The sequence below is a fragment of the Squalius cephalus genome, assembly GCF_949319135.1.
Source record: "Squalius cephalus genome assembly, chromosome: 21".
NCBI lineage: Eukaryota > Metazoa > Chordata > Actinopteri > Cypriniformes > Leuciscidae > Squalius > Squalius cephalus.
Genome location: NC_137142.1, coordinates 27,308,927 through 27,336,477, shown reverse-complemented (window position 1 = coordinate 27,336,477; position 27,551 = coordinate 27,308,927). Strand labels below are relative to the sequence as shown.

At 43.8% G+C, this 27,551-nt stretch overlaps 2 protein-coding genes across 4 annotated transcripts in view; both read right to left on the bottom strand.

Moving 5' to 3' along the window:
* atrn (attractin) overlaps positions 1 to 10,547 on the bottom strand; it is a 44,024-nt gene extending 33,477 nt beyond the window's left edge. For 2 of the 3 annotated variants that reach the window (XM_079855275.1, XM_079855277.1), the window contains exons 1-4: positions 10,081 to 10,547; positions 3,663 to 3,746; positions 2,768 to 2,881; positions 557 to 685 (exon numbers count right to left, since the gene is read on the bottom strand). In XM_079855275.1, coding sequence (XP_079711401.1) covers positions 557 to 685; positions 2,768 to 2,881; positions 3,663 to 3,746; positions 10,081 to 10,343 — 590 coding nt within the window. In that variant the 5' untranslated portion in view covers positions 10,344 to 10,547. The remainder of the gene's footprint in view (positions 1 to 556; positions 686 to 2,767; positions 2,882 to 3,662; positions 3,747 to 10,080) is intronic. The other variant, XM_079855276.1, reaches the window with a different exon arrangement.
* A 1,345-nt stretch (positions 10,548 to 11,892) lies between these two features.
* The window catches only part of eif2ak3 (eukaryotic translation initiation factor 2-alpha kinase 3), a 34,792-nt gene continuing 19,133 nt past the window's right edge, over positions 11,893 to 27,551 (bottom strand). Inside the window, exons 4-17 of the mRNA XM_079855297.1 lie at positions 27,368 to 27,498; positions 26,858 to 27,152; positions 26,588 to 26,753; positions 25,682 to 25,822; positions 25,474 to 25,596; positions 25,140 to 25,366; positions 24,913 to 25,025; positions 23,441 to 23,563; positions 23,200 to 23,349; positions 21,661 to 22,348; positions 21,401 to 21,574; positions 21,141 to 21,242; positions 20,577 to 20,639; positions 11,893 to 13,079 (exon numbers count right to left, since the gene is read on the bottom strand). Coding sequence (XP_079711423.1) covers positions 12,900 to 13,079; positions 20,577 to 20,639; positions 21,141 to 21,242; positions 21,401 to 21,574; positions 21,661 to 22,348; positions 23,200 to 23,349; positions 23,441 to 23,563; positions 24,913 to 25,025; positions 25,140 to 25,366; positions 25,474 to 25,596; positions 25,682 to 25,822; positions 26,588 to 26,753; positions 26,858 to 27,152; positions 27,368 to 27,498 — 2,676 coding nt within the window. The 3' untranslated portion in view covers positions 11,893 to 12,899. The remainder of the gene's footprint in view (positions 13,080 to 20,576; positions 20,640 to 21,140; positions 21,243 to 21,400; positions 21,575 to 21,660; positions 22,349 to 23,199; positions 23,350 to 23,440; positions 23,564 to 24,912; positions 25,026 to 25,139; positions 25,367 to 25,473; positions 25,597 to 25,681; positions 25,823 to 26,587; positions 26,754 to 26,857; positions 27,153 to 27,367; positions 27,499 to 27,551) is intronic.

Sequence of the window (27,551 nt, the reverse complement as noted above, 5' to 3'; positions counted from 1 at the left end):
TTATTAATAAACAATTGAAATGTCTCCTTCCTATATTTGACATATTCATAATCATTACTTTTGCCGGTTCTTTGTGACAGCTTTTAGGTGATTTATTGGCAGCGCCACCCTTACATGTTACATGAACCACCACCGCATCAGCACCGAAAACATGGAGATTTTTTTTTCTTTTTGGGGGCATTTTGTTTGTGTTCAGGCTTTCTCAGTTGTCTTTAGGTTAATGTTTCAGTTAACAGTTTTACAGTTGTTTTCAGTTCATTTTTTCAGGGGTAGGCTACAGGTGCAGCATAGAGTACTCTCACGGCTGTAGACGGTAATGTTTTCTCTTGGTTCATGTCAGTCAGTATGAATTAATTTTGATATATAAGTTGCACCTGACTATAAGTCGCAGGACCAGCCAAACTATGAAAAAAAGTGTGACTTATAGTTCGGAAAACACAGTATTTACTTGTTCCTCGATTAGACGCTGTCTAAGCAAGCAGCTCACTAGGTTTGTAACAGAACTATAGTACTGCCGTGAGCATCAGCCTGTTTCGGCCCAGGAATGAAAGCTTACCTGTAGGAGATGTTGAAGCCAGTGAGATTATATGCAGCATCACTGAAGAAGTGCAGCAGGGTGAAGCCAGACTGTGCCACCACCTCTGGGACGGTCTCGTTGCTGTAGCTCTCAGGAACAATCAAACCGCTGGAACATGAAAGAGAACAACACAGAACCTTTAATACCTCTGCTGAAAGGGAGCGCAACAGATTCAATAGTTTCATCGCTTCCTTGTTTAATTGTAATTGTTTTTTTAATGGGATGGTTGGTTTTTGCATGAATTTGTAAAGATTTTTTTAGATGTTCTGCCAAATATTGTTCAAACTTTTGGCACATTGGTGTGAGCACTTTTGAATTACTACCCAAGTACTTCCTTAGGCCCTGATCACACCAAACACGTTTTTTGCAGTGAGAGGCGTCTTTTTTCAATTGTTTTCCAATGGCAGTGAGCGTTCTACGCGCTGTTAATGCACCCCAGTCATAGGGCTGAACGATTAATCGCACTTTCCATGTAATCGCACTTAAATCGAGATGGCTTATCGCGATTTTAAAATCGCAAAGGCTGTGATTATTTTTTATGCGCAGTTTGTCATTGATGTACGGCTCTGTAAACGCTGCTCCATCTGAAAGCACTGTTAGTTTGAGTCACTTATAACGAGCATTTGAAAAAACAACACGCGTCAAACATCTTTCCAAAACAGGAGAAGCATTTATGAACCTCGTCCAACAACAGACAACATTTAATAACATGCATTTACTCCAAACTCACTTCATAACGACAGCCGAGCTCCTCCCTCTGTGAGATGATGCACCTTCTTACACAGAATAAGGCAGTCGTGTATTTATAAGTCATGTTTAATCGAAGCGTTTCAATCTTCTGTTTATTCAGATACAGCGATAGGGATTTCCTGGAATGATGCGAATAATTGTACTTCTGCGGTGGGGTATATTTATAGTGTTTGCATGAGAGCGCCCTCTGGCATTCAAATGGGGCAGGATTTACTACCAATCTGCCGCACTCCACTGACAAGCTGCACATAAAATAATTGCAAATCGCGTGTGGTTTTGTTGCAATTAATCGTTCAGCCCTACCCAGACACCTCGTGTTTTACCGCCTGCTGCGCCTCGAGTTTTTACAGTTGAAAGAAAAGCAACCCCGAGTGGAAAAAGTGCCTGACGTCGTCGCCTTTTTTCCACTGTCCAATTGAATGAATGGAGAGGTGGGCTTTCCATTTTAGTGATGAAAGCTACAGTTGCTTTGAACGCCCGGAGAGTGCGATGATGGAGGATAAACTTGTGGTGCTTTCGTGGGTTACCAGGAGTTTAACGACTTCACAAACCGTAACTACCACAATGTTAACAGAAAGTAAATAAAGTTAATAAAAGGCTGATTTGACATTTACTTGACTGACAAGACAGCTAGTTCTGACTAGCAGGCTCATCTGATCTCACTCCACACAAAGCACTTATGATAAGTAAAACTGCAATATTGTGAAATGTTACCATTTTAAATAACCGTTTTCTATTTTAATATATTTTAAACTGTAATGTATTCCTGTGATGGCAAAGCTGAATTTTCAGCATCATTACTCAAGTCTTCAGTGTCACATGATCCTTCAGAAATCATTCTAATATGATGATTTGTGGCTCAAGAAACATTTTATTATTATCAATGTTTTGAAACAGCTGCAACTGCTTAATGTTTTTGTGGAAAATGTGATGCATTTTTTCAGGCTTCTTGAAAGTTTAAAAGAACAGCATTTATTTGAAATAAAAATCTTTTGCATCATTATAAATGGCTTTACTGTCACTTTTGATCAATTAAATGCATCCTTGCTGAATAAAAGTATCAATTTCTTAAAAACAAAAAAATAATTGAAAGGTAATGTATTTCACAGGGTGGTTCTCTTAACAGTAGCTGTCATGTTAAGATCACATTACCAGTCAAACGCCATGAACTTTATCCTATTACCAGTCACTTTCGGTTGAAGAACCAATCATGGATGACACATATGTCACGGAATTTCCACCAGCCCTCAGGTATGTTTCTAGGGGTCATTCTTATACCGTTTAAAACCAGTGCCTGATGTGGTGCAAGTGCACTAGCCCTCAGGAACACTCCTGTATTCTAATCTGATCCTGGATTAACAGGTCATTACTTGGAAATCTCAGTCTTCCTGTTTAAACCTCATGCACACACACAGAAATGAAGAGAAATGAAGAGAATACCTGAAGGCAGCGAGTAAAGGAGAGTAGATGGAGTCTCCATCATACACGTACAGATGATCCCAGCTGCATTCAGTGGCAAAATGCTCAAAGCGAAGCCTCAGGATAGAGTTTGGCCTGCCGAGAAAAAGACAACCATCAACCACCATAACACACACAAATACTAGGTATCTGATATAGAGGTCAGCTACATGACCTTAACCTGACAGGACCCAACAAGCTGTTTAAGGGCGTTTTCAGACATGTAGATCGTTTGTTTTGCTCCAAAATAGGGATTTAAATTGTTACAATGTTGCATTTTCTTCTATATTGTTATATAGCGGGAATCGGGACATCATTCTTGCAATGCACCTAACAAACAGAAGCGTTTGTTTCAAAACAATGCTTCAAACAAGCCAGGCGTGAAAACACCTTAAGTTTTTAATAAGTAAAAATGAGCATTATGGGTATAATTATTTGATATAGGATTGACATTCATTTAAAACCTGAATTAAATCAATTACATGATTATGACAATTAATTCATTGCATATTAACATTTACTAAATGATGATCATTTCACATTTGTGTGGCAGAAAATTATTTTTTTCAGGCAGGATCACAATCCACAATCTTATCACGGTGCGTTTTTAAAAAACGTAGCCTGTCAATATAAGAAAAAAAAAATATGATAGACCATTTAGGCTAAGTCTGGCTTTAGAAGCCAATATACCATATAAATAAACAAATCTATTGGTGTCTTGGGGGAAAAAAGAGAAAGTAATCAATGTTAAAGGCTTTAAAATGTAACAATCCCGGTCAGGTCAGGTTAACATGTCTCATTTGGCCTGTCAAATTCAGTCTTAAGGTTCAGACCTCTAATCTGAGAAAGAGAGTTTGTTTTTTAGACCAATACTCACTGTCCCTCAATAAGCCACGTGCACTTGGTCTTGTATTTGTAGTTTCCTGCTCCGTCAGAGAGGTAGCCAGAGGGTCCTGTTAGCCTGCGTATGACACACACACACATTACTACACCAATCAAAACACAGCTACTAAAGCACACACACCTTAAGGGACAGGTTAATATTTGTGCTGTCAATCAATTAAAAACAATAACTAATTAATCTCACATTTTTCTGTAATTAATCACAATCACACCAAACATTAAAATCTGTAATATATTATTATATTGTAATACATATTTTCACACTGAATCACCAAATTAATGTAGAATCAACCTAAAGACGGCATATTTTAAATATTTGCTTAATATGATCTTTTTACTAAACTATGAATGAAGGCATCACCAATACTAAAAATACGGCAACTAGTCTCTATTAAATGGATTATATCCATTCAACATTACAGAATAATTGAAAACCATGATTTTTTAATAGGCATAATACATTTTAATTTAAACCTTTTAATTTAAGTGAACTTAATTGTACACCGTGTAACTTTTTGTTCAAAATCAACAAAAATTGAAATAAGTCAATGCATCAATCCTTCTTCCAAACATGTTTTTGTTTTACCCTGATTCACTATGGTAAGCCTATTTTAAGTGTTTTTATTTTAGACCTGACAGGATGGTTTTCACGGGAAACTGCGTACATGCGTCACTTGCCCGTGTGAGAGTGGCATAGTTAGTGGTCACAGCGAGCTAGAAAAGTTGAGTACAGTCAGCACACTAAATCTCAAACCTCCGGGGAATCACCCGTTTAAAAGAAACGCAGAACAGAGAAGATAATAAAACAAGAATCAACATTAGCTTGGCTTTTCGGAGATCGAGAATGATTTGAAATGTTGTAAAAGCGTCGTAGAGATGACGTTTTTATTACTCAACAGGTCAGCAAGGTATTTAATGGAACAGATAGCCTAAATTGCCATATGTAGCTCTCTAACAGAGTTCATTGTAAAGTATGATTTATTGTGAAGGGTCATTCATTATGGTTGCTGTAGAGCTGTGCTGGAATTATTTTGAAGTAAGTACCGTGTCTATTAAATGAGTAGCTACAGTAATGTTTTCAGCTAGTCAGCTTGAGATCATTTACATCTAAACTGGTTATATTTCTCTTAAGCCTATAGTGAATGTGTTATGAGCAGTAGGATCACCATATTCATCCGCACTGTCACACAGAGTCACACATCCTTGGTCGGCTCACTAAGATTTTAACTGGGCATTAAATGAACAATATAACAGGCTTGTCTCATGTTAAAGGGTCGATGGGCCTGGGAACACACCATTGGCAGGGCTCAATCCGAGGGGCGGGATAAACGGTTGTCTTTCAAATTCCCTCTGCACGCAATAGGATAGCGCTACAACCAACCAGAGCAACGAAGAAGGTGATGTAGTCAGAGAGATTACACGTTTGCCGTATCCGGTCGGCAAAACTCCGAACACATCTTCCTTTTTTAAGAATGACTTCAGTGCCGTTCTTTGTTCTTTTCTCAAAGAAAATCTTAATTCCAAGTCTTCCAGAGTCGCGTCCAAAGCCAATTCGAAAGACCGCGGTTTGCCAGCAACAGCAGCCGCCATCTTCTTTGTTTTCAAGTAGCAGGGAATTCACACGGAACCGTCGTAACTCTGCCGTCATTGTTAAGCCAGCCCACCGACTCTATACACGATGTGATTGGCCTGACTAGAGTTTGGTTTTTCCAGCTCGAAAGCCAATAGAGAGTTGGCTAGACGACCCTGGCTAAAAAATTTGCTGCCACTAGGGTGCGTCTACATTTCTAGGCTAGAAAACAAGCACAGTGCGTGCATCTTAGTTTCAGTAAAGTTATTTTAGTGTTATACTAAGGTTAGATCACCCCAAAAATGCTCATTATGTATCCTTCACTCATACTTGTGTAATTCCAAGCCTGTATGACTTACTCTCTTGAAACATAAATGGAGAAGTTTAGCAGTTTAGCAAAGAAGGAAAGAAAGTCCTATGAGTTTGGAATGACATAAGGTTGAGTAAATGACAACTTCCCTTCTTTTTTTTTTGGAAACAACTAGCCTAAACCATGTTATGAACTAGGGCTCTAGCCTGTAACAATATCAGATTTTTACTACACAGTTATTGTGGCTACAAAATGTCACAATAACAATTATGGTGATATCTATAGAAATCTAGAGTAAAACAAAAAATCCCAACCAGCGTTAAGATGCAGTCACGTTAAACCTTTTTTAAGCAAATTTTCACGGCCGAAATCTAGTCATTTCAATTAGAATTTGCATGATCTGCTTGAGAGCTTAAGATTTTCCCACACATTTTCCCTCAAGTTAGTCGCGCTCATTCTACTGTGCTTCCTACACTGTACATACATTAGCTGTAAAATTTCACTAAAACTTGCTAATGTGACTGTACCTTTAAGGAGCAGAAACATCACCAACAATATTGGAGTGTCAATCAGATTATTATCTATGGTATTAAATGTGTAGAACTATTAAACGCATCAATATCATAAATATAGTCTAAACAGGTATAACGACACCCCATTATGAACAACTGATATGCAGCCAGGTGTGTGTGTGTGTGTGTGTGTCTGTGGCGATGAGGTATCTGAAGCCCCTGACTACAGTCTCAAAGAGCTTTGTTAACATTAAAAAAAAAAAAAAATAAGTTCATTAACACACCCACAATCCTGTGGGATCTGCACATACACACTCCAGCAGCTGTGAAAAACACACATCACTGAGACGTGATTCTCAACGGCGCACAGCAATCTTCCACCCAGCCAATTAGATCATCATTCAACAGCGTCCCATTAGAATCATCAACAATTAAAATCGTGCATTTCTTCAAATAAAGCACAGGCGTTAGATACTGGGCAAAAAATTGCTGAATAATTGAGCTGTTGTGCTCACCATTCAGCCTTTATGATGATAGAAGACAGCCGAGAGAATGTCAGATATGCCTGTCTGCCATAAGTGATTTCAAACCCGGGTCTACTGAGAATTGGACTTGCTAATCGTAAGAGACGGAGCACTTAGTGCGACTGTGAAGCTGCATGCAGGAGTTTAACAGAACAAACCATCAGACGGTGTTTAGCAGGAATGCTGTCTCCGGTCAGGGCGACATTCTGGGAAAGGAATGGATGTTTCATGTGTTTGCGGCTGGTGTGGAGGAAACAGTCAGGCTTCTGTACTTCAACAAATGATCCACTAAAAAGAGGCCATTTAGTAAGGCAGATCCTGTTGCTGATAATTGTGTTATGGAATTATGAATTGGCCAGCAAATTAGACAACATGCAGCATACAACATCACGCTTTCATACAGAATTTGAATCCTCTCTTTTTGCGATTTCAAACACAGTCAGGGAACATATTCTATTAATATATACCAATTAATATAAGAAAAAAATTCAGTGTGATACGACCCAGTAGGCTCTTTCATACTGAATTTCACAAATACTCCACTCTTCTTACTCAAAAGTATTGTAGCATTACTATGGTACTGTGAAATATAGGCTACTATGACACCGTCACTCAATGATTAGCATATTCACATATGGTCCTCCAAAAATAAACATGATTTCCAGAAATATTGTATTACAACCATGGTACTAGAATCCCCATTAAGCATGGTAACATCTGAAAACACCATGTCTCATACACAAGAGACTCTCCATTTCAAAAGTCACAGTCACACATACAACATGGTCTTATCCAGAGCTTGAGATTGACTTTTTTTGCTGGCTAGCCACTCAGCATTATCACTCACCACAATTTTATTGTAGGGAAATTATGTTTTATTAGGGGAGTGACAACACACTTAGCTCACATGATGAAGACGATACACGATATTGGGTTCAGGAGAGTGAGATTCAACAGAGATCACTTAACACTATTTTTAAGAAATGTTCAATAGCTAAATTTATGACTGGAAAAAAAGTATTTTATTCGACCGAAAGTCAGAAAATACAAACAATACAGGTGCATTTTGAAATGTTTTAACTAATCTAGGGCTATTAAACTCAACGATTATTTTGGTAATCGAGTAATAATCAGTCGATTTTGTAGATTAATCAGATAATTTTTTTTGTGGTAATAAAAAGAGACCTAAGTGAACAACAATATCCTTTAAAATGACTTAAAATACATATATAATAACTATGAGGCAATAATAAAGTATCAGAAGCAAGTAATTATATGGTTTTATACAACAACACTGTTAAAAAACGCCAATGGTCTGGTGATCGTTGTTGTTACACTACAGCATGATCAACTCCTTGTTTAACATTGGCCAATTTTCATTTTAATTTGAGTTATTTTGTTGTGTCATTTTGTTTGTTTTTTATATTTCTATTTTGCTTTACTTTTACTTCAGTTTAAACTTATTTCAGTAAGTTGCCAAGAAACATTTAAGTCTTTTACGTTTAAGTTTATTTTAGCTTTATATCAATTACTGAAAACTACTTTACTTTTACTTCTAGTTTAGCAATAACAACACTGAGTATTATCACTGTCAGATCAGTCAGATTATGAAAGAACCTGTGAGCAGAGTCAAAACAATGATTATTATTATGATTATGATTGTGTGCCCACAATATACCCAAAATACACGTCCTTGGCAGGGATCTAATATTGGAAAACAGAGCTACTATTTAATTTACACTCTGTTCCATTGACTTATTAGGAAGACAGGAAGATTCCTGATCCGAGATGAAATAGTAGGATGTTATGAACGGTCTCTGCCTCCAGCGTGGCTGTGTTAAGATTCGTGATTGACACCACATGATCATTTGGCTTCAGTCTGCCTGTCTCTTCTCAGCTATTTGGAGCCATATTCACCCTGCATGACCCAAAGCCTCCAATGTAACCAGTGTCTCTGCCAGACTTTGCCCATCAGTGAGTCACATCCCATGATGGAGAAGCATGTGGCAAACATCCTATTCCAAAGAAACCTTACAATAGCCTATTACTGTTCATACTGTACATCAGTGAAGTTGATCTGGTCAGTTTTATGCCAATGTTGTTGAGAAGTTACAAAAACACGTTTTGCGAAAACAGTTGAATCATTTTTGACAATAACAATTATTGATGACCACTGGGTGCAAAATATTCAGTGATTGTCATGAGGGTCAACATTTTAAAGGGTTAGTTCACCCAAAAATGGAATACTTTTGGTCATTTTCAAAACACAAATGAGGATCTTTTTGATTAAATCTGAGAGATTTCGGTCCCTCCATTGACAGCTACACAACTCCCACTTTGACACTTCAATAAGTTCATAAACTCACACATCAGTTGTGGTAAACAGAAGCTCAAGCATGTTCGCTTGAGGTGCGAGAACCAATGAGGTTCACTCTTGTGTTACGCAGCACGTTTGAGCTTCAGCAAGAACCAATGAGGTTCATTCTCGCTCATCGATCAGGTTCGCTCGCTCATCAATCTGTTTATGTTGGCTGATCAATGTTTATATGTGAATAAAAGACTGAATTAAATCTGTTCATCATGTGAAGCGATCGAGAAATTCGGACTTAACCGCTTTAGCTCTCAGATTTCAACAAAAAGATCCTCATTTGTGTTTCCGAAGATTAACAAAAGTCTTACGGGTTTGGAACGACGTGAGGGTGAGTAAACAATGACAGAATTATAATTTAACTATCCGTTTAAAAGCATTTGACCAATAAGCTCAAAGCATTTTTTTTTGTTTTTGTTTGTTTTTTGCATCCCTAGTTTGCATATAAGGTATATAAAGTACATGACTTTATAAAACTTATATTAAGAAAATGTAAAAAAAAAAAAGTGTGCAATTAGCCTAAGTGACAAATAACAACAATAACTATGTTTTGTCGAAGTATCATACGATACTGATCCTAACAGAAAACAATAAATAAAATTAATTAATAAATAAAACATGAATTCATGTAAAATGTAAAGCGTCATGTAAAAATTCAATAACTATTTTAGGACAGCGTAAAAATAACAATGTTTATTTAGGCTATTTAACCTGGGAAAATTTGTCGACAACAGTAAGTATAACTGGAACAAAAATTTTGGATTAGAAATAAACATAAAAAGCAGTGAGGACTTTTGCCTAATGTCAGAACACCACTGCACACTGCTTATTTATAAACTTTAAGGGCTTCAAGACTTGATTTAGACTTAAATTTAACACCATAAAGCAGTTTCTAATGACAGTATCTGACTCTAATGAGCATCAGATTCCAAACAGCGCAGGTTGTATATCTTCATAACATGAGCCTTCATGATACGCTGTTAATATTTCATGGATGAACCGGTCCCTGACAAAAGTTACAGAGTGTTCTGAACGAACTTCACGCATTAGACGCGTTCGTGTCAATGTCACGAGCATCAGCTGTGAATAAGAGCCGTTTGTGTCTCACCTGAAGCGGCCGCCGCAGTGCTGGCACTGCTCCCCGACCCATCCCGGCTCGCATACACACACGCCGCTGGCTGTGTTACACTGGCCGTTCAAGCACGGCTTATCGCACTCCTTCGCCTCCGTGGCCGCGGGCAGACGTACCAGTCCGCTGAGGGCTGTGATGAAGAGAATAGATCGCAGAACGGTGCCGTGAAGGCCTACGCGAGCCAGGCCGTGTGAGAGACACCAGCCCCGGCCAAGGGCCCTCCGAACCTCCGCGGCCATTCCCACAGAAACGGCTGACAGACGGTGACGAATCCGCTGCTAGTGCCTAGCGGGTGGTGGGAGACAAAGGATAGCAGTATCGTCGATGCTGTAGGCGGCCCGTGGTTTCTTTGGAGGAGGATTTTTTATATATTTTTTCTTGTTCACATCTTACCGATGCTTATCGCTGCAGTGCCGAGACGCATATTGACACCCGGAAATGACGACATGCGGAAGTGCGCATTGATTGATAAGGAGCGCGGAATTTAATAAAGTAATTATGACAATTGGCTCAGAGAAAATGATATAAACATTTACAATAATTTGAAATATTACAGGAATAAAGAAATATGATAATAGGTACGTATAATGCAGTAGAATTGGTTTTATTCTGTGTGGGATATATATAACGTTACGTGGTTGGGACATCAAATTAAAAAAAAGTAAGCATGATTCTCTACAGCTCTTTCTAAAGGACTGATATTAAATGCGAATTGTTTGTGACAAGGTTCATTTCCACACAATTCTGGTGTATCAATTACAGACAAAAAAAAAAAATGTGTCTGTAAAAAATAAATATAGTTGAACAGCGTTCCCTTGTGGCACTTTGTGGTATTCACATGTACTATGAAACATTCTAAGAAAATGTCAAATCATTTTTAATTCAACATCAAGATTTTAATAGCTTTAGATTTATAGCATGTATAACAGCAGCAAACTGCTGAAACCTGGACTAAATTCAGTTGCATTATATTTTAATGTTATTAGTGTATATTCATGTTAGATTTTTTTTTTTTGATGAAAAAACAAACAAAACACTTTTACAAACATCATAGAACGTTTATTACATTATTGACTTGTAAGAAGTCACAATATTTCAACGCACTCCACTGGATGAAGTGCATTCATATACCTTATTTTATACCTCAACCAATCCAACGGATTGATTTTTGTAGTCGACATAAATAAAACAAACATATTTACATAAACGGCAGGAGACATGGCTCGGCTAAAGAACATGAACCCGGGATTTCAACAGTCACAAAAAAAAAAAAAAAAAAAACATCTTTAGAACATTGGACAAACTGAAACTCTAAATTAACAATAATGGGCATCAATAAAGTATATTTAAACCAAGGGCTGAGGAGAATTATTAGACGGGGAAAGATCTGTTGGAAGGATTTGCCACAGTGATCTGAACAGGATCAGCACTCGTTGCTGTCTTCACTGGGTCGGGTTCACAGATATAGGTTAAAAGGTGAAAGGTTCACAAAGTGGTCCCTGACGTGGATTACAGGACGCAGTCCTCGTGCTTAAGGGTCAAAGGTCATAATCTCAAGTCCGTTCTGCAGCATATGGCCTGTTCAGGAAACACACCAGTATTCACATACATACAGAAGCTGCTCCTGAAGGTGCCGAGGCACCCGGTGCTCTTTAACGCGACCACAGAGATCCAATCCGTCACCACAATCCACTCTATCGCCATTCTCTCAAACTTTGACAACAATTCTTAGGAAAAACATCCATAGAAGTTGAAAAAAGTCATAAAAAGCAGTCACTATACAGAAAATTCCATCATGTACAAAAGAAAATTCACTCCTTTTAATCAAAATCGGTAAGAAAAATCATACAATCAGTAATTACCTGATATGTTACAATTAAGGGTGTGTGCTGAATATTTGGTCGAAGTGATTCCTCCAGCTGTATCCTTTCCTATTGTGTGATTAGTCAAAGCACTTCTTTCTTATTCAGAAAATGTTCTAAATGATCCAGTAAACTACCTTTCTGGGTGCTACTGACATGAAGTATTTTACAGAATGAATTTTAAAGTGTCCGTTTCAAATCAATCCATTCTAAGTCTCATACTGAACATCACTAACATGTCATTCGTGTCTCAAAGTCCAGCTTAAAGGCAGTTTGAATATTTCCACATCCACTCAGTCATATGCAGATTCATGTTCATCAAGTAATGCGCACATTAACCACTAACACTGTATCAGCGAGTGGCTATAATGCCTCTGAACTTGTGCGTTCGGTCTTGAACGAGCACCTTTAAAGCACACAAAGCCTCTCTTGCTTGGTATTTAAGCCTATTTACATTAGAGGAGAAAAAGAACTCCCCGATGTCCCCGTTTGGACAGGAAAGCACGCGTCGCACAACTTCCCGTTTAAGACATGCAGAGTGAACGGCGTCCGAAGGCAGGTCATTCATCAGCATTCGTTAGCACTGGAAAAACACCAACTCTCCTCCTACTGCAAGTGTGTGTGTATGTGTTAAAATGCTTCTGGAGCATGGAATCATGGGATTGGTAGACTATGAGTTGAAAGAAATGCAATGAGGCCTTTTTGTTAATTATTGAACACCCTTGGCACAAATGCCACAGTGGGCAGCAATTTCATTTATGTTTACGATGTGTGTGATTCCAGTTGTAGAGGTTTGTGGAATGATCTGTTGTTTAGTTGGGCTCAGTTTATCTGCTCTTTATCAGAATGATGTGCGTTGCAAGAGGTGGTGACAGGTTGTGTTTGTCATCCCGCAGACGAGGCACAGTATGTGTGTATCTTTGAGTGGGAGTTCTAATTTGATGAGGATATCTGTCGTGACGGTCGTCCTGCAGACGAAGCGCTGTACGTTCGAGTGCGTGGTCGGATTCTGCAGGGCATCTCCAGCTCCTGGAATAAAGGGGCCTCTGTGATTTCTGACGCCTCTGGGCGTTCTGCGGGCACTCGGGACAGCATACAGCGCACCATCTGTGCCTGAAACACAAACAGATACAATGAAATTAGCAGTGATGGGAATAACGGCATTATTTTTTTCAGTAACGAGCAATCAAACTAATTACTGTTCCCTCCGTTACAACGCTGTTAACGTTACTGGCAATAAAATGCGGCAACAGTGCGCGAGAGAGGCCGAGTGTGTCCGAGAGCGCGCTCGACAGTGCGCGAGAGAGACCCGAGTGTGTCCGAGAGCGCGAGAGAGACGGAGTGTGTCCGAGAGCGCGCTCGACAGTGAGCGAGAGAGACCCGAGTGTGTCCGAGAGCGCGCTCGACAGTGAGCGAGAGAGACCCGAGTGTGTCCGAGAGCGCGCTCGACAGTGCGCGAGAGAGACCCGAGTGTGTCCGAGAGCGTGCTCGACAGTGCACGAGAGAGACCCGAGTGTGTCCGAGAGCGCGCTCGACAGTGAGCGAGAGAGACCGAGTGTGTCCGAGAGTGCGCTCGACAGTGCGCGAGAGAGACCCGAGTGTGTCCGAGAGCGTGCTCGACAGTGCACGAGAGAGACCCGAGTGTGTCCGAGAGCGCGCTCGACAGTGCGCGAGAGAGACCCGAGTGTGTCCGAGAGCGTGCTCGACAGTGCACGAGAGAGACCCGAGTGTGTCCGAGAGCGCGCTCGACAGTGAGCGAGAGAGACCGAGTGTGTCCGAGAGTGCGCTCGACAGTGCGCGAGAGAGACCCGAGTGTGTCCGAGAGCGTGCTCGACAGTGCGCGAGAGAGACCGAGTGTGTCCGAGAGCGCGCTCGACAGTGCGCGAGAGAGACCCGAGTGTGACCGAGAGCGCGCTCGACAGTGAGCGAGAGACCGAGTGTGTCCGAGAGCGCGCTCGACAGTGCGTGAGAGAGACCGAGTGTGTCCGAGAGCGCTCTCGACAGTGCGCGAGAGAGACCCGAGTGTGTCCGAGAGCGTGCTCGACAGTGCGCGAGAGAGACCGAGTGTGTCCGAGAGCGCGCTCGACAGTGCGCGAGAGAGACCGAGTGTGTCCGAGAGCGCGCTCGACAGTGCGCGAGAGAGACCCGAGTGTGTCCGAGAGCGCGCTCGACAGTGCGCGAGAGAGACCCGAGTGTGTCCGAGAGCGCGCTCGACAGTGAGCGAGAGAGACCCGAGTGTGTCCGAGAGCGCTCTCGACAGTGAGCGAGAGAGACCCGAGTGTGTCCGAGAGCGCGCTCGACAGTGAGCGAGAGAGACCCGAGTGTGTCCGAGAGCGCGCTCGACAGAGCGCGAGAGAGACGGAGTGTGTCCGAGAGCGCGCTCGACAGTGCGTGAGAGAGACCGAGTGTGTCCGAGAGCGCGCTCGACAGTGCGTGAGAGAGACCGAGTGTGTCCGAGAGCGCTCTCGACAGTGCGCGAGAGAGACCCGAGTGTGTCCGAGAGCGTGCTCGACAGTGCGCGAGAGAGACCGAGTGTGTCCGAGAGCGCGCTCGACAGTGCGCGAGAGAGACCGAGTGTGTCCGAGAGCGCGCTCGACAGTGCGCGAGAGAGACCCGAGTGTGTCCGAGAGCGCGCTCGACAGTGCGCGAGAGAGACCCGAGTGTGTCCGAGAGCGCGCTCGACAGTGAGCGAGAGAGACCCGAGTGTGTCCGAGAGCGCTCTCGACAGTGAGCGAGAGAGACCCGAGTGTGTCCGAGAGCGCGCTCGACAGTGAGCGAGAGAGACCCGAGTGTGTCCGAGAGCGCGCTCGACAGTGCGCGAGAGAGACCCGAGTGTGTCCGAGAGCGCTCTCGACAGTGCGCGAGAGAGACCCGAGTGTGTCCGAGAGCGCGCTCGACAGTGCGCGAGAGAGACAGAGTGTGTCCGAGAGCGTGCTCGACAGTGCGCGAGAGAGACCGAGTGTGTCCGAGAGCGCGCTCGACAGTGCGTGAGAGAGACCGAGTGTGTCCGAGAGCGCGCTCGACAGTGAGCGAGAGAGACCCGAGTGTGTCCGAGAGCGCGCTCGACAGTGCGCGAGAGAGACCCGAGTGTGTCCGAGAGCGCTCTCGACAGTGCGCGAGAGAGACCCGAGTGTGTCCGAGAGCGCGCTCAACAGTGCGCGAGAGAGACCCAAGTGTGTCCGAGAGCGTCCTCGACAGTGAGCGAGAGAGACCGAGTGTGTCCGAGAGCGCGCTCGACAGTGCGTGAGAGAGACCCGAGTGTGTCCGAGAGCACGCTCGACAGTGAGCGAGAGAGACCCGAGTGTGTCCGAGAGCGCGCTCGACAGAGCGCGAGAGAGACGGAGTGTGTCCGAGAGCGCGCTCGACAGTGAGCGAGAGAGACCCGAGTGTGTCCGAGAGCGCGCTCGACAGTGCGCGAGAGAGACCCGAGTGTGTCCGAGAGCGCGCTCGACAGTGAGCGAGAGAGACCCGAGTGTGTCCGAGAGCGCTCTCGACAGTGCGCGAGAGAGACCCGAGTGTGTCCGAGAGCGCGCTCGACAGTGCGTGAGAGAGACCGAGTGTGTCCGAGAGCGTCCTCGACAGTGCGCGAGAGAGACCCGAGTGTGTCCGAGAGCGTCCTCGACAGTGCGCGAGAGAGACCCGAGTGTGTCCGAGAGCACGCTCGACAGTGAGCGAGAGAGACCCGAGTGTGTCCGAGAGCGCGCTCGACAGAGCGCGAGAGAGACGGAGTGTGTCCGAGAGCGCGCTCGACAGTGCGCGAGAGAGACCCGAGTGTGTCCGAGAGCGTCCACGACAGTGCGCGAGAGAGACCCGAGTGTGTCCGAGAGCACGCTCGACAGTGAGCGAGAGAGACCCGAGTGTGTCCGAGAGCGCGCTCGACAGTGAGCGAGAGAGACCCGAGTGTGTCCGAGAGCGCGCTCGACAGTGAGCGAGAGAGACCCGAGTGTGTCCGAGAGCGTGCTCGACAGTGCACGAGAGAGACCCGAGTGTGTCCGAGAGCGTGCTCGACAGTGCGCGAGAGAGACCGAGTGTGTCCGAGAGCGCGCTCGACAGTGAGCGAGAGACCGAGTGTGTCCGAGAGCGCGCTCGACAGTGAGCGAGAGAGACCGAGTGTGTCCGAGAGCGTGCTTGACAGTGCGCGAGAGAGACTCGAGTGTGTCCGAGAGCGTGCTTGACAGTGCGCGAGAGAGACCGAGTGTGTCCGAGAGCGTGCTTGACAGTGCGCGAGAGAGACCCGAGTGTGTCCGAGAGCGCGCTCGACAGTGCGCGAGAGAGACCGAGTGTGTCCGAGAGCGCGCTCGACAGTGCGCGAGAGAGGCCGAGTGTGTCCGAGAGCGTGCTCGACAGTGCGCGAGAGAGACCCGAGTGTGTCCGAGAGCGCGCTCGACAGTGAGCGAGAGAGACCCGAGTGTGTCCGAGAGCGCGCTCGACAGTGCGCGAGAGAGACCGAGTGTGTCCGAGAGTGCGCTCGACAGTGCGCGAGAGAGACCGAGTGTGTCCGAGAGTGCGCTCGACAGTGCGCGAGAGAGACAGAGTGTGTCCGAGAGCGCGCTCGACAGTGCGCGAGAGAGACCCGAGTGTGTCCGAGAGCGCGCTCGACAGTGCGTGAGAGACCGAGTGTGTCCGAGAGCGCGCTCGACAGTGCGTGAGAGAGACCCGAGTGTGTCCGAGAGCGCGCTCGACAGTGCGTGAGAGAGACCGAGTGTGTCCGAGAGTGCGCTCGACAGTGCGCGAGAGAGACAGAGTGTGTCCGAGAGTGCGCTCGACAGTGCGCGAGAGAGACCCGAGTGTGTCCGAGAGCGCGCTCGACAGTGCGTGAGAGAGACCGAGTGTGTCCGAGAGCGCGCTCGACAGTGCGTGAGAGAGACCGAGTGTGACCGAGAGCGCTCTCGACAGTGCGTGAGAGAGACCGAGTGTGTCCGAGAGCGTGCTCGACAGTGCGTGAGAGAGACCGAGTGTGTCCGAGAGCGCGCTCGACAGTGCGTGAGAGAGACCGAGTGTGACCGAGAGCGCTCTCGACAGTGCGTGAGAGAGACAGAGTGTGTCCGAGAGCGTGCTCGACAGTGCGTGAGAGAGACCGAGTGTGTCCGAGAGCGCGCTCGACAGTGCGTGAGAGAGACAGAGTGTGTCCGAGAGCGCGCTCGACAGTGCGTGAGAGAGACCCGAGTGTGTCCGAGAGCGCTCTCGACAGTGCGCGAGAGAGACCCGAGTGTGTCCGAGAGCGCGCTCGACAGTGCGTGAGAGAGACCGAGTGTGTCCGAGAGCGCGCTCGACAGTGCGCGAGAGAGACCCGAGTGTGTCCGAGAGCGTGCTCGACAGTGCGCGAGAGAGACCCGAGTGTGTCCGAGAGCGCTCTCGACAGTGCGCGAGAGAGACCCGAGTGTGTCCGAGAGCGCGCTCGACAGTGCGTGAGAGAGACCGAGTGTGTCCGAGAGCGCTCTCGACAGTGCGCGAGAGAGACCCGAGTGTGTCCGAGAGCGCGCTCGACAGTGCGCGAGAGAGACCCGAGTGTGTCCGAGAGCGCGCTCGACAGTGCGCGAGAGAGACCCGAGTGTGTCCGAGAGCGTGCTCGACAGTGCGCGAGAGAGACCCGAGTGTGTCCGAGAGCGCGCTCGACAGTGCGCGAGAGAGACCCGAGTGTGTCCGAGAGCGCGCTCGACAGTGCGCGAGAGAGACCCGAGTGTGTCCGAGAGCGCGCTCGACAGTGCGTGAGAGAGACCGAGTGTGTCCGAGAGCGCGCTCGACAGTGCGTGAGAGAGACCGAGTGTGTCCGAGAGCGCGCTCGACAGTGAGCGAGAGAGACCCGAGTGTGTCCGAGAGCGCGCTCGACAGTGCGCGAGAGAGACCGAGTGTGTCCGAGAGCGCGCTCGACAGTGCGTGAGAGAGACCCGAGTGTGACCGAGAGCGCGCTCGACAGTGCGCGAGAGAGACCCGAGTGTGTCCGAGAGCGTGCTCGACAGTGCGTGAGAGAGACCCGAGTGTGACCGAGAGCGCGCTCGACAGTGCGCGAGAGAGACCGAGTGTGTCCGAGAGTGCGCTCGACAGTGCGCGAGAGAGACCGAGTGTGTCCGAGAGCGCGCTCGACAGTGCGTGAGAGAGACCGAGTGTGTCCGAGAGCGCTCTCGACAGTGCGCGAGAGAGACCCGAGTGTGACCGAGAGCGCGCTCGACAGTGCGTGAGAGAGGCCGAGTGTGTCCGAGAGCGCGCTCGACAGTGCGTGAGAGAGACCCGAGTGTGACCGAGAGCGCGCTCGACAGTGCGCGAGAGAGACCCGAGTGTGTCCGAGAGCGCTCTCGACAGTGCGCGAGAGAGACCGAGTGTGTCCGAGAGCGCGCTCGACAGTGCGTGAGAGAGACCCGAGTGTGACCGAGAGCGCGCTCGACAGTGCGTGAGAGAGACCCGAGTGTGTCCGAGAGCGCTCTCGACAGCGAGCGAGAGAGACCCGAGTGTGTCCGAGAGCGTGCTCGACAGTGAGCGAGAGAGACCCGAGTGTGTCCGAGAGCGCGCTCGACAGTGCGTGAGAGAGACCCGAGTGTGACCGAGAGCGCGCTCGACAGTGCGCGAGAGAGACCGAGTGTGTCCGAGAGCGCGCTCGACAGTGCGTGAGAGAGACCCGAGTGTGACCGAGAGCGCGCTCGACAGTGCGCGAGAGAGACCCGAGTGTGACCGAGAGCGCGCTCGACAGTGCGCGAGAGAGACCCGAGTGTGACCGAGAGCGCGCTCGACAGTGAGCGAGTATTGTATGTAGTTGTATGTATATTTTTTATTATCATTTATTTATTTTTGGTACATTTCTTAAGAAGCATAATTTATTTTTAGCCGTATTTGTTGGCCGGTTGTGGTCCGTGCAATAAATATTAAAAGTTCTAAACCATCTATTGTGTTTTGTTGTTTCACTATAGTAATGATAATATTTTAATATTTAAGTTAATAGGTGTCTCTCACATTGTCCCACAGTAACCTTAAAATATTGTAGATTAGTGTACAATATTTTATAATAATAATTTATTCTATTTAGTGTCCATTTCATTCATTTAACATATTTAATATTGGGGGTATCCAAGTTATTTCACACATTCACATAACTCAGTTACTTTTTGTGAGAAGTAAGTAGTAACTATAACTAATTACTTTTTTAAAGTAATTTACCCAATACTGGATTATTAGTGTTTGGAATAATTCCTAATAATATATAATTTATAAAAAGTGACCGATTGACAACAGCTTACACTAGGGGGCCTCGGCACACTTCTGAATGGACCACTGGATGACTTAGATTTATATACAATTTTAATAAAAAATTTACTTGATTCAAATGCTAGAAGAACATTGAAAAAACTATTGTTTTTATTTTAAAAACAGTTCTTGCAATTTCTTAATTTACCTATATCAACACTACCAGTTTTTGTGAATTATATAATATGGTTAATATATATTAGAGTTATAGTTCTGTTAATTTTATATAGGGGTCTTCAAACCCCTAAAAATAAATAATCGCCAAAAAAATAATCCCAGAACCACTGGGTTATAGTATCCGTTTAAGTACTAAGTCTGTATGAAGGAATAACCCAAGTCAAGCCCATTTTCCATACAATACAATAGTTGTGAGTGTAAATTCATCAGTTCAATCTTAATTTTCTGAAAGTGAATGACTGTGGGTGAACAAAACTATTTCCTTCAGAGTTGGACATCTTGCCAAAACCACAGTTGCTCATTCACATGGGTCATTAAAGGGGCAATATGTTATATTGACAGCTAGTGGTTAAAATTCCAAATATTGGAGAAACTTGTTTCCCCCACCCCTCCTTCTCAGACTCAACGCTCACAAGGGTTGCAAGATTGAGGACACGCAACAGGAGCGAGCGCATTTGACAATGGAAGGCGACGAGCCTTTCACTGTAAGTTGATGAGTTGATTTATCCGTGTTTAATATACCTATGGTCGTATAGCTTTTAAATATGGATGCCAAGGCTTTTTAGGTCAGATAGAATCTGCAATCTCTGACCCAGTTCGTTTGCTGGCTTCCATGGCTGCAATACGCTGTGTTTTCTGCCAACTGGCAACCTGGGGTGTCGAAATACTATAGGGTAAATTGGCAGTGGGCGGGATCACACATACCAAACCAAAAACACATTCCGACATGGAACGCACATTTCAAAGTAGAATAACTGGCTGTAGCATTGTTTTTCAGAGAAACAAGTGTATGAACTGAGCACATTTCCTATATCTCTGCAAACATATGCCATTTTTATGCTTTAGTACAGTCAAAAAAAATTAAAAAAATTAAAGTAAAAAATTACTTTAAGGCGAAATTTTCTAGGAAGCTGCTTTGAAACACGTGTGCATGCATTGTGGTACGCTCTAAATACATCTGATTTAACATTCTACATTTAGTGTTCTAAAACAGGTCTGACAACCGCATTCTGCTGCTGTGTGAATGAAAACATACATTAGCCTGGACATGTTGATGTTGTAATTGTAACCTTGCACCTATAGGGGGCACTAGAAGTGTTGTTCATCTTTAAGATTTCCCAATTGTACGGTCACTCCCACTCCACCTCCATTGCAAAATACCCAGCAGTATAGGCACACAAACACAAACAAACTTACTTCCAGGACATTGGCCTTACAGAAAGCAGCAGGAAACTGTAGGGCTCTGACCTCTGTGAGAGTCTGAAAGAAAATCAGCAAGATGTTTACCAATCGGTACAATATAATTAAATATTCTATTTGTATTCACATGAGTAATACTACCATTCAAGTTTTTTGCTTTTATTAAAGAAATGAATACTTCTATTCAGTAAGGATCCATTAAACAGTAAAGACATTTATAGTGTTACAAAATATTTCTATTTCCAATAAATGCTGTTCATTGATAATAATAAGACGGGTTTCTTGAACACCAAAAATCAGCATATTTGAATGATTTCTGAAGGATCATAAGACACTGAAGACTGGAGTATTGGCAGCTTTGCCATCACAGGAATAAATTACATTTTAAAATAGAAAAGGGTTATTTTAAATAAATTGTAATAATATATCACTGTATTACCGTTTTTTTGTTTTGTTTTTTTCAAATGCAGCCAAATGCATTAGAGACTTCCTTCAAAATCATAAAATACTACCAACCCCAAACATTTGAATGGTAGTGTCCTTAAATAAATGCGGTCTTACCCTGACTCTCTCCATCTGGGTGCGGAATGGACAGAGAAGCTCAAAAAGAATCAGGCCAAGTGAATAAATGTCCACCTTGTGAGAATAAGAATTCCCAGACAGCTAAAGAGGGGAAAAAGGAAGAGATGAGAGATGGGGAAAAAAATTCTGCCAAGTAGAAATCTGATCGTTTTCCTTTGCTTGTTTTACGCTAAACAAGAACCAGCATTGTTTTCACTCTAAATTGTGTTTAGTTTGTGCAGAGAGTGACTGGAACTGACCTGTTCAGGGCTCATGTAGAGTTTGGTGCCCACTTGGCCAGTGTGACGGGCATACATTGGCATTGGTGTGAGGTTACTCAGCTCCTCATCGTCTTCCTCCTGATCCATAGCAGTGACCAGTCCGAAGTCTCCCACCTTCACCACGTCATCCATTGTGAAGAAGATATTGGATGGCTGAGAGAGAAAGAGAAGGAAATGAAAGAGCGGTTTGCACTGGGAAAACCCCTCACTGCAATCACGCTTCATTTTCAGCATCCTACCTTAAGATCTCTGTGCATAAGTCCTTTGCTATGCAGGAAATCCACAGCCTCTGCGATCTGCAGGAAGATATCCAGACACTGACTGTGCTCCCTGAGCTCAGGCAAACACCTCTGGGCCATCCAGTCCTTCAGGTTCTCCTTCCTGCACAGCTGCATCTGAATGTACAAGTAGACCTTAGGTGTGAGCGGGGGCCGCGTGACAGGGCAGGGGGTGCTGGGGGCCAGGCTCAGAGAGGTGGGCCTTGATGGCAAGTTAGATGGTGGTCCCGCTGATGTACTACGCTGGGTTTTGGAGCCAGACTGTGAAAGGCACGCAGGTGGCACAGGTGTACTTCCGCTAAGGTCACTGTCATTGTCCTGGTGTTCACAGCCTGAGTCCTCAAAAACTATATCGAAGGAGGAAGAAGTGCAGTCGCCATGAGCAACTGTGCGGGGAGGGCAGAGCTCAAAAGAGTGGGGGGAATCCGAGACCTCCAGGACAGCGTCTGGGTCGGCCTGACTGTCACGCTCTGACATCATACTGTCCGGTCCCAGACCTTCCACACACACCTGATCCCCGACGCACACGCTCGTGTCCCCACCGGCCGCACACATGCATGAGGAGTCCACTGGAGAAGGAGTGGCCACAGGAACCTTGACTGAGAATGCCTCCATGTGGTCAGGAGAGCTCAGTAACCAGTCAGCAGTACTGAGAAAAAACAAAAATCATTCCCATTAATGTCCTTGCTTCACTAAAATACACCTGATTTATATTTATAATACAAATAAATAAATAATTGAATTAGATAAATGACAGACAGATGATAGTTAGATAGATGATAGATAGTTACAGACAGACAGACAGACAGACAGATAGATAGATAGATAGATAGATAGATAGATAGATAGAAATACAACATAGACAGACATACAATAGATAGCTAGACAATCAGATAAATAACAGATAGTTGGATAATTAGACAAATATTAGAGTTAGAAAGACAGACATACAAATAATAGATAGTTAGTTATAATAATAACACTTAGAAAGACACAGAAAGTCAAGCAGACAGAGACCAATAATAGACATATAGTTACACAGAAAGATAGATAACAGAGAGCCAGACAGAGCAACAGATATGTATTTACATACAAAAACTACTGTAAACGTACATGAAAGTGATCAAAAAATGTTGCACGCTTAATTCAAACTTGTGTCATTCACATGAGCACTATGACTCAATGCGCATGTACTAACTGCTAGGCAGCAGCTGCAACTTCATTTTAAATTTAATGCAAATAATTTTATATTTACACTATTTTGATGCATTTCAATGAATTGTCCCATTTTGAAAATTCATTCAATAGACTGCAATATCTCTAAATATTCAAGATAATGAAACATTTTAGATCCTAGCATAAAATGTACATTTACTAGAGTAGTTTTCATTATTTTTACAGGTCCAGAAATCATATCTTTAAAATATCTCTGGCTATCCATGACCGCAACAACCCTGTATTTATCACAAATGTATTTATGTTCAAGAGCATTCTGCACACCTGGCGTCTTTGAGCCAGCGTTTGTCCATGTCCTCCTGCCAGCCCTGGGGCGGACTCTCCTGCCAAGCGTTAAAATAACGGATGATGCCTTGGTGTTCCAGCTTAGCGAGAGCCTTTACTTCTCGCATGACCTTCTCACGAGCCAACTCCCTACAAATCACAATCACAGCATTAAACACAAACATACAGACACCTGTATCATGCTTTTTATGGAGCGTTGAAGTTTTGTGTTGACTGTTACCTGTTTGGTAGACGGATCCTCTTGATGGCGTAGTTGCAGTCATCCACCTTGTTGCGCGCCTCAAACACGACACCAAATCCACCACGTCCCAAACACTGAACTGGCTCAAAGTCTGTCAAGTATCTGATACACACAAACAAACCCAAATCAGTTATGAATAAGGTCATGTGGACTTTATGTTCTGCTGATCTAAAGCACCACTTAAAAAGGACAATGGTATGTTGTACAATAAAACAGCAGTGTGTGTCAGTGTTCAAATGAGCTCAACATCAGAGCACGCCGAGATTAAAACACTAAAACTAAAAGTGTTACATGCTGTAATTAGTCATTTAAAATGTCACTTGAAAACAAATCGAACACAAACAACAAATAAACTAGACAGCAAGAGCACTTGAGTCATAATAGCTGTGCATTTAGCCCAGGGAATTTAAAAGTAAAATATGATCACGATGCCATCTGTGCATTCCACATTCAGCAACTGCAAGTCTCTAATGTACCATGTGCAAACAAGTGTAATCTATTTTAAAAAATGGGTTTGAATTTCCTTATTTAAAAGAGGAACTCCAACTGTAGGTCTGACTGAGGCATTTGTAACCATCATTTAAAGGTAAAGTCTGTAATTTCTAGCAGCATCAAATGGAAATGTAATGCATTTGAGCAACCCAACTAAGCTGTACATTGGGTCAACCAATGGTGTGAGCTAGAGTTATATATTAAATGTGTTATATTATATGGAACTTTAAGTTCACTGTCAAAATGAACAATACATTATTGATTAATCGTTTATGTTAATACCATGTGCAAGTAGCCCATATCTACTTAATATTTAAATATACTTGTAAGGAAAAAAAAATCTTCTTAATGCATTTTCAGTTTTCTATTCATATTTTTAATGCATTAATTCTTAATATTTATTTATTTATTTATTTCAGACATTACTTCTGGCAGTGGATAAGCCCAAAAATGAAAATTCTGTCATCACTTACTCACCCTCATATCGTTCTAAAGCTGTATTCGAAACACAACTGAAGATCAATGTTTATGTGTGAATAAAAGACTAAATGAAACCTGTTCATCATATAAAGCGATTGAGTCTCTTCAGAAAATTTTGACTAAACTGCTCAATTCATATGGATTAATTTTACAATCTCTTTCAAACTTTTTGAAGCGTCAAAGTGGTAGTTGCATGGACTGTCAATGAAGGGACAGAAATCTCTCAGATTTCATTTCAAATATCTTCATTCGTGTTTCGAAGATGAACAAAAGTCTTACGGGTTTAGAACAACATGAGTGTGAGTAACCGATGATAATTTTTTTTTTTTTGGGTGAACTAACGCTTTAATTGATTAAATTACCAAAAATAACTAACTGAAATAATAATTAACCCTCCTACAATGTTAAACCTATAATAGTCCCTAAATCAATATTAACATATGGTCAAAAGTGTCAATTCAAAGTGTATGCTCAATTACCTAGAAACATATTCACAAGGACGTGTCTCTGTGATGACAACTTCTTTGGGCTCTGTAACATCCAGTTCAAACTTGTTGTCAGTTTGACACTGTGTCTCAGACTCCTTACGTTGCTGCACAGATGAATTAAGAACAGTGCAACATGCATGACTTTTAATATTAATTTGACACAATAATAAGCATGAGATCATTTGCGTGTATGTACACATTGAAGAGTTCTTGTTTACCCGCGCGTATGTTGTGGGCGGGTGGAAGAACTTGCGGACGATGTAGGTGGTGGCAGCGATGCAGAAGATGATGGTACCCAAAATCTCCTTCCACCATGGCAGTAGCAGCACAGGGTCTTTCCTTCTCACCTGTGACCTCTCTCCATCTTTATTCAGTAGAACACTCACTGCCGTCTCATCACGCCGGTTACGATAACGAGGGCTGTATGGAAAGTAGTATCCATTATCTACATTTGGAAACAGAGAAGAGGGTGATGAGTTCAAATTCTCTCAAACTACGTTCACAAACAGTCAAACCAAGTGTCCAAATGGCCTGAAGGACAGTTGTTCTTACCATACGGGTACTGCAGTATTGACAGAGCTCCATTACTGTACTCCTCATGAGAGAATTTATCATTATTCAGACATTTATCAAACTCCTCAGAGCCCACCAGGACTGGAGTACGGGAAGGGGAGTCTAGGAGAAAAGGGGCTGGTGTTATTGACAACATCACACTAGCTTTAGTACATACTTCTGTGTGTATTTGGTGTAATATACTCACGGATGAGGGGTTTCCATTTGACTATAGGTGGTGGCATCATGTCAGTGTCACTGCCCCAGCCGTTTAGAGCTTTGGGCTTAGAAGGAAACTTCTCTGAGATTCTCACAGAAGACTGGAGGTACAGCTGACCCTGAAACATCCCTTTAAATGGAAAGAGAAAACACATTTTAGATTCACATTACATGTCTCTATTTCTCAAGAAAGATTGCCGTTTACACCTGGTATTTACATGAGTCCCAAACGGTGACGGGATTTAGTGAATGCTACCGTTTCTTATGCTCACCAAATGCTGCATTTGTTTGATCAAAAACACAGTAAAAACAGAAATACTGTGATATATAACCATTTAAAATAACTTTTCTAATATGCTGATTTGGAGCTTAAGAGACATTTCTTATTATTATTAATGTTGAAAAGAGTTGTGCTGCTTAAAAGTTTGTGGAACCTATTATATTTGTTTCAGGATTCTTCGATGAACAGAAATTTTATAAGTACAGCACTTATTTAAAACATAAATGTCATTATTTGAAATAATGTTATAATGACTTGTTGCTTAATCAAATGAATACAAATAAAATAAAAAACTGACTTTGTAAAAATAAAAATTTTACTTTAAAATACACTTTTTGAGTGAACAGATATTTTATTTAAAAGCAAAAGTTATAGCCCGTTTTTAATAATAACGGTTGATTGACAGTCCAGTAGGCGGTTCTTCCCTGCTTAGCATTGACCACCTCCAAATGTAACTTGAGTGAGTGGATCACAAAAACATTTGGGATACCGTACACACATGTATTTAGACCTGAATACTTTTGATAGATTCAGCCGATACCAGTTTCAATACCAGATGTAAACAGGGTCTCTTACACATTCATGTTTGTAAAACAACCGTCAAGTGCATGTTACCCAGGTAAACGCTGGACTCTGTGGCCCCGCGGGCCTCCTCTATGATGTCATCATCCTCCTGAGCCTCGGTGTCGGTGTGGGAGTTATATGAGGTGTCATCAAACAGGCTAATGGGCGTTACCTTCCCCCCTCCTACCAACCACGCAGATGCAATGGGTGTGCAAAACTTCACAGAGAGGAGAGAGAGAACGAAATCATGAGAAATGAGGAATTGTGGATTTGTTTCACCTAAAACTCTAAACAGTAACCTAATGGGTTGAGGTGTGATACCTGATGCTCCCAGATCAGCTGTCCTTCTGGTTTGGTGCTGAAGGCCATGACTTTCCAGTCCGGCACAGAAACCTTAATGACCAGGTCTAAGCCCTCTACCTGAGTGTGCGAGTTTGGGTGTGTATTAGCATGATTTTTGGTTTGTGTGTCCTTCTCCTCCTGGATGACACGCTGTGCTTCACGTCTGACCTCTCGCCATGTCTCCCCGTTAGACGCCTCCCCCTCCAGGAAGTTGAGGTTGGACTGAATCTCAGGGACATATTTCAGCTCAAAGTTTCCCACGCTGAAGTTCCATCTACCAGGAAGAGAAGACAGAAAACAATTGGCATTTTACGGGGATGACTATTATTATTCTACAATTGTTTTTTTCAACATTAAGCTTCCAAGCTGTGCGATGTTGATACAGCCCAGCGTACTCTGCATCTAATCTACCTCGGTTTCATTTATAAGATCAAAAGCAAGGTCACATGAAGCGCTCAACAGAAGCCAAAGCCTGCGGGTATTTCTTACTTCTCAAACCCGTTGCGAGGCCTCACAGCTCTGACAGTTTTCTGTGTTCTCTGGAGTAACAGTACGTCCTCTGGCTCTCCTTCCTCGTCCCCCCACCGACTGCAGCCCACCGCTGAACAAATATACTTTAACTACAGAGGAAGAGAGAGGGAGGTTAAAGCTGACAACCAATACTACAATATGA